The 16,173-nt window shown below is 33.9% G+C and overlaps 1 protein-coding gene across 3 annotated transcripts in view; it reads left to right on the top strand.

Moving 5' to 3' along the window:
- LOC150085048 (E3 ubiquitin-protein ligase rnf8-A-like) overlaps window positions 1-16,173 on the top strand; it is a 68,649-nt gene that overhangs the window by 21,829 nt on the left and 30,647 nt on the right. For 2 of the 3 annotated variants that reach the window (XM_090375732.1, XM_090375734.1), the window contains exons 3-7: window positions 105-287; window positions 4,563-4,958; window positions 6,988-7,209; window positions 8,890-9,048; window positions 15,360-15,579. In XM_090375732.1, coding sequence (XP_090231858.1) covers window positions 105-287; window positions 4,563-4,958; window positions 6,988-7,209; window positions 8,890-9,048; window positions 15,360-15,579 — 1,180 coding nt within the window. The remainder of the gene's footprint in view (window positions 1-104; window positions 288-4,562; window positions 4,959-6,987; window positions 7,210-8,889; window positions 9,049-15,359; window positions 15,580-16,173) is intronic. The other variant, XM_090375733.1, reaches the window with a different exon arrangement.

Genomic DNA, 16,173 nt, shown 5'->3' with positions numbered 1-16,173 from the left:
CTTTTAAATTAGAAAGCATGTTCCAGACACTTCTGTGACATAAAATAAATGTGCATTTTGTCTTAAGTTTTTGACATAATTTGAAAAAAAAATTTTTTTTTTAGAGCCTAAATGGTGTATATGTGAACATGAGGCATCTGCAACCCCATGAGTTACAAATTTTACAAGATGGAGATATGATATATCTAGGGCCTCCTGATGTGACAGATTTCTGCTTTAAGTATGTAATGTTAGGACATATAACAGCTAAGTCATTTCTAAGGCCTGAATTTAAAGTACATGGAGAGGTAATAAAATTTTTTATATATTCTTTTAGCGGCATGGTGCACAGATATATCAAGAAATGGAAATTGGTGAAATTATGAGACTGAAATCCTTACTCCACACTTCAATCTGTGTAGAGTGTAATCTCTTTTTAATTTCTTAAAAAATCGCAGATTATTCTGAGATATTTTGTGGTTCTTCCTGCACCACTTCGTCAGTGACTTTAAAGTAAGCATAACTGGTAAATTATGGTTACTTATTAAAGAACGCAAATATGACATAGCCCATTCTCCAATAACAAAAGCAGATCCTGCATTCCACACCTTTTCGAGTATCACCAATGGGATTTCAACAACACTTCTGTTCTAACCACTGACAGGTAGAAGAAATGCTAACTATACAGATTCCTTCATTATTGGCATAACCAACAATATTAACTAAACAGGCATGCAGATTAACCATATGCATATTTTCAAGAGCAGATTATTAGAACAGATGAAAAACAAAATAGAAACCATAACAATTATACCTCAAAGAAAGAACTCCCATTCATCTCCCTTTTAATGTAATCTTGAACCCACCTACACAATTAAGATGCTCACAAAGATTAGCTACCAAACAGGTGTCCAATTCGACCACACTGAAATGCTTATTTTCTCACTCTCAATATCCTCACCCCCAGCTACAAACTCTGATTTTTCCCAGTAGACCCTAACCTGAATTTTGATTCAAAAAGATTTTACTTTGAAAGTACAGTGTAGAACATAAATGTAATTACAGTAGAGCATCAATAATTCAAAACATCAGTAATATTAATACTAATCTGAATGAGCCAGCATTTATTTATTTTATTTTTTTATGCTGGTGCCATAAATTAATTACGGTAAGCGGCAGTTATTGTGATCACATTTGTGAATTGAATTTTGATTCTATTAAATGGCAATTCTAATAAGCGAAAATCTGAGAAATATTATCCACACGCTATAAAAATGAAGATATAAAGCACCAATTTACACTTTTATTACTTTTTAATGAAGTTAAATGATACATGAAAATTGACAAACAAACTGAATGATGAATCAACAGATGATCAACAAACTGAATGCTGTCCAACTCAGCTACTTTTGCTGAAAAGAGTGAAAGATCTAGCTTACTCTTTGAGAATAATTTGTAACTCTTAAGAAACAAAGTTTGAAAATGATGCAGCAAAAAAAGTAATTATTTTTGTTAACAGCCTATACATATGTGTTATTTTTTTATTTTTTTATTTTTTTTTAGTCTCCAGAACAGTATTTTTGATAAGTTCAAAAATTCGAACAAATCGGAATTCTGAACTACCCCCAATCTCAATTAGTTCATATTATCAGCTCTCTATTGTAGTTGTAAACCACTGTATTGTGTGTGAGGCTGATGGTGTTATAAGGACAACATGACAGGAATGTAAGTATTCATGGCTATCTATTTACTTAATTTTATCAAATTTAATCTTATTAACTAAAGTAATAACTGATTTAAAAATTATTTAAACCACTAAAATTAATCTTTAGCACATTTACTAATAGCTATGCATTGACTAACTCAGGATCTGTTACACATAATTACTAAAGGCCAAATATTAACAATTAAAAAATGTTTTAATGAAATTAATAACTCTATGTAAGTCACAGCAATTTACCAGTTATACTGGCTTTACAGTCACTGAAAAAGTAGTACGGGAAGTACCATGAAATGCCTGAAAATAATCTGTAACTCTTAAGAAATTAGAGGCAGATTGCACTCCATGAAGGTTGAAGTGCCCATTATTTCACCAGTAAAAGTTTAAAAAATAATAAAATATTTGAACCTTTTTTAGATTGGTACTAACTTATAAAAACTGCACATTTTCCTCTGTGGTTAGATATATAAACAGCACATATTTTTCTTATTGATAAGATATTGAACATATAACAGGTAATTATTTAAGTGCATATATCTAGCATTTACAAGACACCTGTTGCCATCTATTAACTGTTTCTCTAGCTCTTTGTTAAATTAGTAATACACTATTTGCATTGTGTTGGAAGCAGAGTTGACCGAGAGCAAGAATCAAGTGATGATGAAAGGCCATATATTTTCCAGTGTACAAATATGGACAAATGATAAACCTGTCAGTTTATGCAGAGTTATTTCAGTTTTTTTTGTGATGATGCATTTTTTGAAAATATAATTCAGGAAACTAATAATTATGCTATTAAGAAAATACCTGATATTTTAAAAATGATAGTCTTCTTTGAGTAATTACTAGTTGTTATTAGGTTATCAGTTTCTGTGCTGTATAAGATACTGACCACTTACTGATGGCATTAGCATCAGTAGAGATACATGATGCAAGAAAGCAAGCTTATACAGTATCACTGATCTGTTCGTTCCAAATTTTTGTCTAGTTCTGCCTTGAATTTATTTAAGCTATCAACTTCCACAACAACAGATGGAAGTTCATTCCAGCAGTCAACTACCTTCTGGCTAAAGGCAAACTTCTGCACATCTATTCTACAACTGTCTTTCCTCAGTTTGAATCTATGCCTCCTCAGGTTTATAATCTGAGCAAGAGGAAGAATCCCATCAGCATTGAGCCTGCTCAATCCATTCAAGGCCTTATGCATCTCAATCAGATCGCCTCGCAGGTGCCTACTCTCTAGATGCTGCAATTTGCAGAACTTAAGCCTTTCTTCATAAGAGCACCCCTTTGTTCCCTTCACCAGTCTTGTTGCCCTTCTCTACTCATTCTAGCAACTCTACATCCTTCCTAAAATGAAGCTTCCAGACCTGTATGTAGCACTGAAGGTGTGGCCTAACCATTACCTTATACAATAGGATAATCACCTCCTTATCCCTGCTCACAAAATTCCTGTATATCATTGACAAGACCCCATGATCTACTCTGGTAGCCTGTCTGCACTGCTCAGAAAACTTCATATCTGACTGCACAATTACCCCTAAGTCTCTTTCATTCTCCACTACCCCAAGTATATCACCACCCAGTTGGTATATTTCTCTGGGGTTACTGCTACCCATATGCAGTACTTTGCATTTGTCAATGTTAAACTTCAGTTGCTATTTCTCAGTACATCTGCATAACTTTTCTAAATCCTGTTACAGTAGCATACTGTCATTAACCACCCTGCCAACCTTTGTATCATCTGCAAACTCTGACATTAAGCTTGATATGCCTTAATCAATATCATTGATAAATATAGAAAACAACAATGGGCCCAACACCGAACCTTGAGGGACTCCACTAATAACATTAGTACATAAAGAGCAGTGTCCATTGATTACCATTCTCTCTCTTTTCCTACTTAACCATCTCTTTATCCATAGCAGAAACTTGCCCATAATGTGCCACACTGCTCCAATTTGTGTTCAGATATTATTTGCTGCATGCTGGATGTCCTTCCATACAGTCCTCCTTAGAATATGAAAGCTTTGCTCTTGAAGTATTGTTTTTCTGCCACATTTATGCCTTTGAGATGTGGAAGAACCACTTGTTTTCCAATCATTAAAAACATTTGAGATAGATGTGTTTGAGAAACCAGTTATGGCTTTCATTTCTTGTGGCTTCTGCTAAGCATACACCCACAAAAGGACCTTTTCAAAGTCTAAAAGAGAAGCATGCATTTTCTCCATTCTGGCTTCAAATTACTGCAGTTGAAAAGCCTCTGCAATCTTTATACTCAATGAGGCTACACTCCATTACCTCACATCACAGTTTTCTTTGCATCTGTGTGCATTTATTTGCATTTCTTTTGTTTGTGACTGTTTTATTATGAAGGTTTGTACTTTTTTGGCCAGTGTGTATAGTTAACTAATCATTTGAAATATGAGTGTAATGAAATGATTTGTCCTAATTAAATGATTTTCCATAATCAAATGAATCAAATTATTAATAATTAGTAAAAGTTTATTATTTGAATGATTTGCCGTAATTGAATTAATTTGTTATATCCTGGTTGAAAGACGCATGTCCTCAGAGCAGTTAGGAATTCATTAACAGAGATAATAAGGATGTGAATTTGGGTTTCTGCTGAAGAGCTTGAGCCTAAAATCTCCTTGCTGGTCAGTGATAATTGCAATATCAGTGTTGCTAATTTTAACCATCAGTATCAGGGTTAGAAGAATTTGACTAGTTAGACTCACAAATTGTCAGAATTATTGAAAATATTATGGTTTGTATTTGAACAGTTTTCTTGTTAAAAGTATTTCTAATGCTTTACAATTTTTGCTTAGTTAACCTTTTTTTCTTTTTTTTTTTTTTTAAGGAAGAAATTCTTTCAACAGAAATTTCCACCAATATAAATGAGAAACCATTTGACAACTTTAATGTTATTAACTCACATGTGCCTTCAGGTGAATGTACAGATATATTTACTAGTGAACCTAAAAGTACTATGTTATCAAATGTGATTAGTGGAAATTTATACAGTACAGATTCCTCCCAGAGAATTGTGGGTATTCAAAATGCACATTGTTCTTCACATAAAACTTTCTGTACTGATAGTTTTAATTTAAGTAATGTGGACAGTCTTCGGAATCTACAGATAAAGTTAAGAGATTTGCAAAATCAACTTTTACAAAAAGAGAAATTACAAGAAGACCTCTCTAAAAAACTCCAAGAAAAAGAAGAAGAATTGCAGAAATGTAATAAAGAAAAGCAGGTAATCTTATTGTTTCATTTTATGATTCCAGAATCACTTTTAAATTGGTTAATAAATACTTTTAAGTATTTATTATTTTCAAAAATTTTTTCTGTATTATGTTATCATAAAATAGTATAATAAGCTGTTATGATGGGCTCTGAAAATTGTATTTACTTAACTCTTTGAGGAGTACGTATGTATATTTCAGTATGTACGTACTGAAATAAACTTAATAAAATTGTCTTAATGTTTCAATAGGTGCCTGTTATCTGCGTTTCCAACTAATAACAGACACAGTTTATAATAGGTGACGGCAAGACAGTACTTTTAAAAATTAGAGGAGACTGAATCATTACTGTCTGATTTGGGGATACCTTAAGCAAACCCCCCTCATTTCTTTTTGGATGTGAGTCAGAAGTGTATACTTTAAGACAACAGGAAACATACCATGAGCAGTAGATTGTCCCTTGCCACATTTCAACAAAACCTGGCTGCTGCTGGTATCAGATGTCTCCAGAATCTGTAAACACTAGAGTCTTGCTACATTGTAGCCAGAGAAGCCAGTGCTCACTAAACATAGAAACCAAGCATCCAGCCCATTTTGTGATATACAGTTGAGCAAAACACTGAACTTCACATTAAAAGCAAAATTATTATGGTTTATTGGTTATTTTTATATAATTACAGAAAATTCCTGCTATCAAGGGACATTAAATAGTGCATTATGGCCACATCATGTGAACTGGCATATTAGGACCAAAGTAATCAATATGCCAAAATAATCCATGAAATGAACTTTTGTCACAAAACAGACATTTCAAAATAAGGCATTATACTTTCATCACAAAACAACACCTACCAGGTAACCCTGCCCAACTTTGATGTTTCTTATCCCTTTTAAATTCATTGTCTGTAGAAGAGATTTCCCCCCCCCCCCTAATGAAAATATATATTAAAAGATAAGATATGACAATCAACTTTGTATTTCATTAGAATTCTCATATGACCTCTACACAAGATTTAAGTTTTTTGCATAATTTTTCCATTTTTGATATTAATACTAATAATCATTATTTGTTGCTGCAAGGGAGAGGATGCTGAAAATGTTTGGAGTTGATCGCTGTCCTGCTGAGGGTGTTTGTTTTCCAAGGCTATCTTGGTACAAACAATTGTGGTGTTGATTAGCATGGAGGTAAGCAGTGATATGATTGATAACATAATCTTGTTGGTGGCTGGTTCAGGATGGTTTTGGTGATACATGTTTCATGTGGTTGGTTACTAGAATAATTATTTTCTCAAGTTTGGGCAGCTCATTATGGAGAGATGATTGGTTGAATTCAAGTTAAGGTCAAAAATTTGCAACTCATCACATAATTTATTGAACATTGTCTCACTGTGCCTGTTTATTTTTTGCAAAACTTGGTGTGCAAAAGATGAACCTGGAGAGAATAACTGTAAATAAATGAAGCTGCAGTTAGGAAAAGTTGTGATTGATGAGTAATACCTATATATCATTTTAACTTAAAGTGTGCCTTTTCTGAGCTGATTATTATAGTCACTAGTAGCCTATTTAATTGTGGCACTAATAGGAAGATAAGATTTAGATTAGTTGAAATGGTGAAAGGACAAACAAAAATGAGGATATGAATAAATTAATAGAAAGTTGATATGAAAAGGTTAAATTAATGGTAGTGTTATTTACTGCAACCGTAAAAACATAAGTTGAATGGGGTGTGGGGGGGGGGGTGGAGGATTATAAAAAATCTAAAGGTTTCTGGGCTAATTTTAATGAAAAATTAATCATGTGGAAATAACAGAACAGTAAATTGCAAACACACAATTTTACACACTCCATAAAAGATTAGTTATAAATACTGGCATTTCTTTTAATAGCTGACTGAAAAAGCCAAATATGACTGAAAATCATTTTAATTTTATTTTTTGCATCAAACAATTCCAAATAATTTATTCACAATGAAGTAATTCATAATGAAGTGCTTATACTAATTGTTTGCTAATTTTTTTCATTATCAAAATTTTTAAACAGGAAATTATAATAAATGAGAGAGAGCAAATAGAAACCGAACTGAAAAAAAATTATGAGGAAACACTAGCTGCAAAAGAAGAACAATTAAGAGAATATTTGGTTGTTCAGCAGATGGTATTGATAGAAGAAAAATTTTTAGTGGAACAAAAATTGGAAGAGTTAACTGAGAAAGATAAGGAGGCAAAAGAGAAGTTAATGAAAGAGCAAGAAAAGTTATTAAATGTGAGTTAAGTTTTTTTCATTTGATTTTTGTATTAATGCTAGTTGGGCTGCCATTATGTTAAAAATGATGCTTTTCTTTATTATGGGCAAATATGAAAATACTTAAATTATACAAAAAGAAAATTCTACTTTTTGTGAAATTCACAAAATAATTGTTTATTGATCCCTATGATGTAGGAAATAAAATTCGTACATCCAGTATACATTTGTACATTCAGTGTATTAAATTAATTTGCTATTTGATGGTGATTTCTGAATCCACTTTAGGATTTGGTTTCAAGTCTGATGTGAAAGGAATGGCTGATATCTACCCCATTTCTGAAACTGAATTGTAGTCATTAAGTGACCACAATTCATATGTAACATAAATGGCCCTGTTCAGATGAATACTGCAGAAACTCTGTCTTTTATTAAGTTACAAATGTGCAGTATTTGTCTATTTTCGCAATATTCATCTTTCACATCCGAGTTGAACACCTGCATTTTTACATAAAGCCTAAAATTTCAAAATTCGTTATAACTTTTGCTTTGTATAGTATGCAGGCACCATGCTGCATATACAAAGTATAAAGGAATGCAAATTTAATTTAGAAATGATATAGGCTTTATATTACAGGTCAGCTCTACAGATCTTACTTCAGTGGTGCATAATAAGAAACAAATAAACTTACATATCAAATTAAAAGAAGTAAAAACAGAAAAATAAATGATCTTTTGTTTTACATTCAACAATAAGATTAGTATTGTCAAAATAGTATACAGGGTAGCAAGAGTATAAAGCATCATATGGGTGCAGTGGGGAACTTTACCATCTACACATCATCCCTTCCAGTAATTTGTCTAATCCTTTAAATTTATCCAAACTTCCTCTTTTCACAACGCTGTGGAGAAGTTTATTCAAACAATCATTGCCCTCTGATTGAAGGCAAATTTCTGCACATCTACCCTGCAATTGTCATTTTTAAATTTAAATTTATATCTCTCTTGCACAGAGTAATTATGCCATTATCATTTAGTTTATTTACTTAAATACTTGAAGTCTTTCTCAACCTTTTTGTGTTCACCAACCAATCTTATTGTTCTTCTTAGCACCTTGGCATACACCCTGGTTAAATTGCATATCTGTAGTGTGTATTTTGTGAATGCCATGTCGCATCAGTACTAGAGTAAGTGAAACACAAGCACAGAAGGTGAAAATTGCAGTTGTTTTGTGTTATTATAAATGATCATTATTGTGAAATGATTGGAGAACTGACAGACATCACAGTGCATTGTGAAAATATCTCAATGGCCAATTTTCAGTTAAAATAAAATCAGCTTTTTTTAACTAATATATACACAATGCATGTGGTTGGTGGTTCAAATGAATTGTTTCAGATAATCAATTTAGGTAATCAGTATTCAGATAATGACTTTCCACATACACAACTGAGCAACCATGTGTGTATCTTCTAGTACTCTTTTTTTGAAAATTTACAAACCACTCCAAATTCTATATTTTAGAAGTTTCTGGAATTCATAATCCTAGAAAGGTATATGACTGTATAGTTGGTGATAGTATACTCCTGTGGTAAAATTTCCAGAAATATATAGCTTAAAGTATTGCCCAATGCAGATTATTTTTATTCTGTGATTAAACATGTTGTTGCTATTAATTAAACAAATTTGTGATATGTATAGGAATTGGCTAGCAAAGAATCTCAGGCAAAATTGCTTTCACATCAACTTGAACTAGCTGAGAATAAAGAGCATCAAGCAAGATCTGAAGTTGTTCGTCAATTTGGGGAAGTAATGGAAGCAGAACTAATATGTCCTGTGTGCTCAGAGTTATTTGTGCAGGTATTGATGTTTTTGAATATATTTATTTAGTTTAGGATTATATATTCTGACCTTGCTTTAATGAATTTTTCTTGATTATTTTCTTGTAATTACTACATTGAATTAATTATAATGATATATAAATACTACGCTTTATATATACAGTGAAACTTCTCCTAATGGACACCTCTCGTTAACGGACATCTCTCTACAACGGACATTTTCAAATTCCCCAACTCACCTCCATTGGTTTTAACGTGTTTGCAGCTTCTGTCTAGCAGACATTCTCTGTAACGGACGCGGACAGGCAATCTGCACTGTTTCGTTTAGATTAGCACTTAATTTGATCTCCCCGTAACGGACAGCGGGCGAGCTTACGGCCCTTTTTCTAGGAACTTTTCTTCCACGTATTGCCTCAATCGTGTGTTTATTTTCTATTTCCGATTCTCTGAAATTTATCAAGGTTTACATCGCGGTTCTAAACCCTTTTTCAAGAATTTTAAGGCACGTGTAAAACTTCTGATGAATTCGGTGTGTGCAAGGGGGGGAGGGGGAATATGGTCATCGTTTCAGTTTTTCAGTTTTGTTCAGTGTCGTGTGAAGTGCACAATGTCTTCTCGTAAACATTTAACTTTAAAAGATAAAGTCGAACTCATTAATGCGTATGATCGGCAAAAAAATAGTGTTCACACTCTCGCTGCAAAATTCAAAATCGGAAAGACAGGTAAGCGACATCCTAAAGAAAAAAAAAATGAACTGCTCAAACAATTTTGGCAACACGGAAATGATCAGGTTCAAAAATCATTCCCGAAAACTGTTGGACTTCAAATTGACAATGTTACGTACGAGTGGTTTTGTCGCAAACGTGCCTATTATTAGGGAAAACGCTTTGGAGGTTGCGAAATCTATGGGAGTAAATGAGTTCAAAGCTTCTGTGGGATGGCTAGACAAGTTCAAAATTCGGCATAAAATTTCTTGGAAAACCGTAAGTGGTGAAGGTGGATCTGTTGATACTGGGGTTGTAACAGAGTGGACCGTCAAATTGGAAGATTTATGTCGTGATTTTGAAGCTAAGGCTATTTACAACTGTGACGAAACAGGGTTGTTTTTAAAAGTTCTTCCTGAAAAAACAATGAGTCTGAAAAACGAAAAGTGCCAGGGCGGAAAAATTTCTAAGGAACGCTTGACTGTACTATTGTGTACAAATATGCTGGGAGACTTTCAACAACCTCTTGTTATAGGAAAACCACAAAATCCTCGTTGTTTCAAGGGCATGAAGTTGAATCTTGAATGTTGATTGGAAGTCTAATAAAAAAGCGTGGATGACACGAGATATCATGAACTAATGGATAAGTCACTTTAACCAAAACATGATTCGTCAAAACAGAAAAATTATTCTTTTCATGGATAATGCTGCATCTCACCCGCACATTGAATTGTCCAACATTCAAATCGTTTTTCTGCCACCAAACACATCTGCAGAGTGTCACGGCGCCTCCGTAGCCAGGTGGGAAGGAGCAGCAGTGCGTACCACACGCTTCTTGATTAGACCGGGGTTCGAGCCCGTCACCACCAAATATGGAGGATGCGGAAAGGTCAAGGAATGACCACCGCATATTCCGGAGCAATATGGCCTTAGTTGCTAATGCTCCTAAAAAAAACCAAACAACAACAACAACAACAGCAGAGTGTCAGCCCTTGGATCAAGGGATAATAAAAAATTTTAAACTTCACTACAGAAAACGTGTTTTAAGACATCTCATTGCTGTTGTTGTTTGTTATTTGGAGCATTAGCAACTAAGGCCATATTGCTCCGGGATATGCGGTGGTCATTCCCTGACCTTTCCGCATCTTCCATATTTGGTGGTGACGGGCTCGAACCACGGTCTAATCAAGAAGAGTGTACTACGCACTGCTGCTCCTTCCCACCTGGCTACGGAGATGCCTACACCTCATTGCAAACATGAACGATGTAACATGTGCGAGTGACCTTGCAAAGAAAATCAGCATCCTAGATGCGATTCAATGGATTTCCTCTTCAGTAAACGCAATTAGAAAACAAACTGTCGTGAACTGTTTTGTAAAGTCTGGCTTCTCAAATGCAAAAATTGAAGTTGTGAACAGCAATGTGGAGCACCAAGAAGAACAAGAACTTCATCTATTGATAATGTACGATACTTCAGCTACAAATGACCCTGGCTACAAAGATATAGACTCGAACCTCACTACAGAAGATGGTGCTATAGATATCAACGACATTAACATCGATATTTTTCAAGAAGTTCCTCATGAGGATGAAGAAATGGAAGGAGGTCATTATGTCGAAGAACATATTAACGATGAACCACCGATGAAAATAGAAGAAGCGCTCATACAAATCAATCGTTTAAAAATATTTTTCGCCGCTGAAGAAGATACTGAAGGACTTTCGATGGTTTCTTCACTCCAAACAAATGTTGAAAACAAAATTATCAGCCGGAAGAAGGTGCAGAAGAAAATAAGTGATTACTGTATGTATTTTTCTTAAGATAAAGTCATAATATGCATAGCACAATTGTATGTATATTATTTACAAAAATATTGTGCAAAATCTGTATATAATTTAATTGAATTTTACATTAAATGTTTAACGATTTTTCTTTATCTCTTGTGTATGTAATTGTATATTATTTACAAAAATATTGTTCAAAATCTGTTTATATTTTAATTTAATTTTACATTAAACGTTTAACGATTTTTCTTTCTTTTTTTTTTTTCTCCCTCAGACTTGTTAGCGGACACTTCTCTCTAACGGACACATTTTCGTTCCCCATGGCTGTCCGTTAAAGGGAAGTTTCACTGTATATATATATATATTCAAGGGGGAAGTTAATGGAAACCATCTGATATGAAAGTAGTAGTTTTTGTAATGATTTATTTATGAACATAAATACATCATGCAGGTAGTATATCTTTTATCATCTTAGTTTCTTGCAGGTAGTATATCTTTTATCATCTTTCCTCTGAAGGAAAGATGATAAAAGAATGCTAGAGGCGATATAAAAAGGTACATGAAGAAAATGGTCAACCTGTCTAAATTCCAGAGAAGTCAAATTGTTGGTGCATGTTTAGCAGGGCCATCAGTGACTAAAGCTGCTGATTTGTATTATGCATTCAGAGCAACTGTATCGAAAGTAATGTCTGCATTCACCAGTATGAAAGAACAAAATGTGATAGGACGAATTGTGGCAGAAAATCAAAAGCCAACAGAAAGAGACCACCAGATACTAAAAAGGATTGTAGCCTAAAAACGTAACACTACTGCCTCAAAAATAACTGCAGAACTGACTTTCAGTAATCCTGTTTCAGTGAGAACTTCATAAAGCTGAAATTTAAGACAGAGCAGTTCCTGCCAAGCCACTTGTTATTGATAGTAATGCTAGAAATAGGATGCAGTGGATGCAAGGAGTACAAAAAACTGGACACTTGATAATTGGAAATGTCATATTTTCAGATGAATCATCATTCGCAGTTTTTCAAACATTAGGGAGAGTTTGTTTGTTGAATGAAAAAGGAAGTGCATCACCTTGACTCTCCTGTGCTAAGTGTCAAACATGGAGAAGGATCAACAATGGTTTGGGCCAGCAATATCTTGATATTCTTTAGATCATGTCATCACCCTGAATGGGTGAAACTGCCAGTGCAAACATTGTTTCTCACATACGATTCCATGTTCAAGATGGTAAAGTTCCAGTACACACAGCCAAAGGTGTCCAATGTTGGTTTGAGGAGCATGAAACTGAACTAAGAATCTGTGGCTTACACAATCACCAAGGCAGGTTACTGCTATTGATAAAGGAATGGTTAAGTGGAAGAAGACAGAGAGTAGTTATCAATGGGTACTGCTCTTTGTGGACTAAGGTTATTAGTGAAGTTCCCCAGGGGTCAGTGCTGGGCCTATTGTTGTTTTTAGTATTTATCAGTAATATGATGAAGGTATATCAGGCTTAATGTCCAAGTTTGAAGATGATACAAAGGTTGGAAGTGTGGTTAATCATCAGAGTGAGCTACTGCAACAAGATCTAGGAAAATTGAGAAATGGCAGTTGAAGTTTAACATTGACAAATGCAAGGTACTGCATATGAGTAGCAGTAACCCCAGAATTAACTTACCAACTGTGTGGTAGTCCACTCAGGGTAATGGAGAATGAAAAAGACTGGAGGTAATTGTGCAGTCAGACATGAAATTTTCTGAGCAGTGTAGACATGCTGCCAGGACAGCTCACTGGGTTTTGTAAATGATATACAGAAACTTTGCTAGAAGGCATAAGGAGGTGACTATTCCTTTGTATAAGGCTATGGTTAGTAATCATCTTGAGTACTGTACACAGGTCTGGAGGCTGTACTTTAGGAAGGATGTAGATCTCCTGGAATGGTTGCAGAGAAGGGCAACCAGACTGGTGAATGGAACAAAAGGCTGCTCTTAACTAGAACTGCTTCAGTTCTGCAAATTGCAACGTCTCGAGACTAGGCACTTGTGGGGAGATCTGATTGATCATGCTTCTACTTGCTGGGACTACGCAGATGAGGGGGTATAAATTCAAGTTGAGGAAGGATGATTGCAGGATAGATGTGTGGAAGTTTGCCTTCAGCCAGCGGGTGGGTGATTATTCTTGGGGGGTATGGTTGGGTGAACTTTGTATGTTTTTTTTTTTTTTTTTGCTGATGCTATATAAGCTTGCTTTCTTGCATCATTTGCCATTACTACTACTTACTACTTAAATGTTATCGGATCATTGTTGGTATATTTAGAGAGTTGAATGAGAAGCAGATTTCCTCCACATTCATCACTCAAGGAGCTTGAAATGTTTCTCCATGCAGAATGGCCTAATTAATTTTAAATCTTGTAAAATGGAAATGTGCAGTTTGCAAGACTGAAAATGTCACTATTGAGAAATATTTAAAAAGTGCTGCACATTAAATACAAGAATGAAAATTAAGATGTAATCTGAAAATAGTGGCTGAGAAAACCATCAAAGTCTGGCAATAATAAATATGAAGGTTAGTAATTCCCCTTGAGGCAGTTCAAGATTTATTTGAATCTATTCCATGCAGAATACATGCCATTTTAAAAAGCAAATAGTGATCCAGTACCATATTAGTGCATACTTGTAGCTCTTATCACAGGTGTTTCCATTATTTTGTTTCCACCCACTGCAAATATATAAGAAAGGAAAGTGAATCTGAGAAGGGCTATATTTATATTCCAATTACTTACTGTAGATCTGCTCACAAAAGTGCACTGAAATCTGGGAAGTTAGCCAGTTTGCTCTCTACATTTTGCCTATGTGTGAACTATTTTCTGAACTAATATATATTATTTTCATTATTACTAACCTTAATAACTTTATTTACAACCAGGTTATTATTTGGTTTATTTACCAGGTATTATTTGCTAATTTAGCTGAATTTTTTACTTACTTAAAAACGATCAACTTATATCCACTTCTAAACTTTTGTCTCACATGCATTTTTTATAATTACTTTACTTATATCATTATAGTTATAATTGTTTGATTACATAATACCTCAGTTTCCAAACTGTGTGCCGCGGCACTATGGGATATTTTAAAATTTCAAGGGAAAATAAGTTAGCGATTGTGGTTATTTAAGAATGAAATAAAAATATTATTTTTACTTTCAGTTTATGTTTATTATTTTTTAAAATGGCTACTAAGTTGTTAGGATATAAACATTTAAGTTGTTTGGACCTAACTACTTAATAAACGGAACTGTTAGGTTTTTCTTTTGATCTAGGGGCACCATTAAAAAATTACTGTGACATTAAGGGTGCTGTGAAAAAATTACTGAGACACTAAGGGTGCCGTGAATCGAGAAAGTTTGGGAACCTCTGACAATGTGATATTTATTTATCAAAAAATTAATTTTGAATTACTGATACTTGGGTTGCTCAAATTTTGAGTTATCTATTTTTATCTAGTTACTTGATTTGCTTGTTGTAGGAGTTTCAGGAGTCAAACATTGCTTTGTTTCATAAATGAACACTTGGTTCTATTTTTATTTGTATTTAAAACTTAATTTTTTATTTTTGCGTTTGTCTTTTAACTTTTGAGCACCAGAGTATTTATAACAATAACTATAGAATTAAACTTAAAATATATTCAATTTATTTAGATATAGACAAAATAATGCCAGTGATACTTTGATTATACAGTGAAAGAAAGTTTGAGAGAGAGAGAGAGAGAGAGAGAGAGAGAGAGAGATGATTAAGTTATGTTTTTTGCCTCTGTTTCTATACTGTATTCATTTATAGGATTATGTTTTTGTCTTTAGCCAACCACTTTAAATTGTTCTCACACATTCTGTTCGTGGTGTGTTACCCAGTGGAAAAAGAAGTCAAGAAAAGCAAATGATTGTCCTGTTTGCCGTACAAAAATTAAATGCGAAGCAAAATCTTTAGTTTTAGAGAGTTTTATTGACAAAATGGTTGGAAATTTGAGTGAAGAAATGCAGTCCAGGAGACAAGAACTTATCAAAGAACGTACCACTGTAGGTATGTATAATAAATTCAGTGCAGTGCATTATTAATAATGTGACATAAGATTTTATAAAAAAATCTTGTTGATTTGTAAGTACTATGATACTCTAAATAGTCTTCTCATCTATCCTGGTTGTAACTGGCCTTTGTTATTTGTTATGTCCACCTTGAGTAATGTTAAAATTGATATCTTTTTGTATACTGATTCTTCCATACATTAGCATGTTTACTAATGATGTATTTTCAAATATATTCTATGCTACAATTTATGATATAGAATTACACACTAATTAAAATTAAAAAAAAAAAAAGCCTTGAGTATTTTTACTTAAAGAAGGTTTTTCCTCCTAACTCAGCTGAACTGGAGAAATTAGGGAAATATTTCTGCACCTTTAAGAAGCCAGTGATGCAAGGAATAACAACTTGGATATGTTTCGTAGATTTTAGAAAGGCTTTTGACACAGTCTCACATGAACATTGCGTGCATAATTTGAAGGTGTCATATTGGGGTAGGTTGCTAGTAAGTAAAGGGATGGTCATCTGGTAGAAGACGGTCTTCTACCAATTAGCCAGGTTATAAATGGTCAGTGCTCGAGGTAGACTGGTGTT

Source organism: Mastigoproctus giganteus, chromosome 6, assembly GCF_048544385.1.
Source record: "Mastigoproctus giganteus isolate SK-2022 chromosome 6, ASM4854438v1, whole genome shotgun sequence".
Lineage (NCBI taxonomy): Eukaryota > Metazoa > Arthropoda > Arachnida > Uropygi > Thelyphonidae > Mastigoproctus > Mastigoproctus giganteus.
Note: the sequence above shows the minus strand (reverse complement) of the source record. Positions and strands in the feature narration are given on the sequence as shown.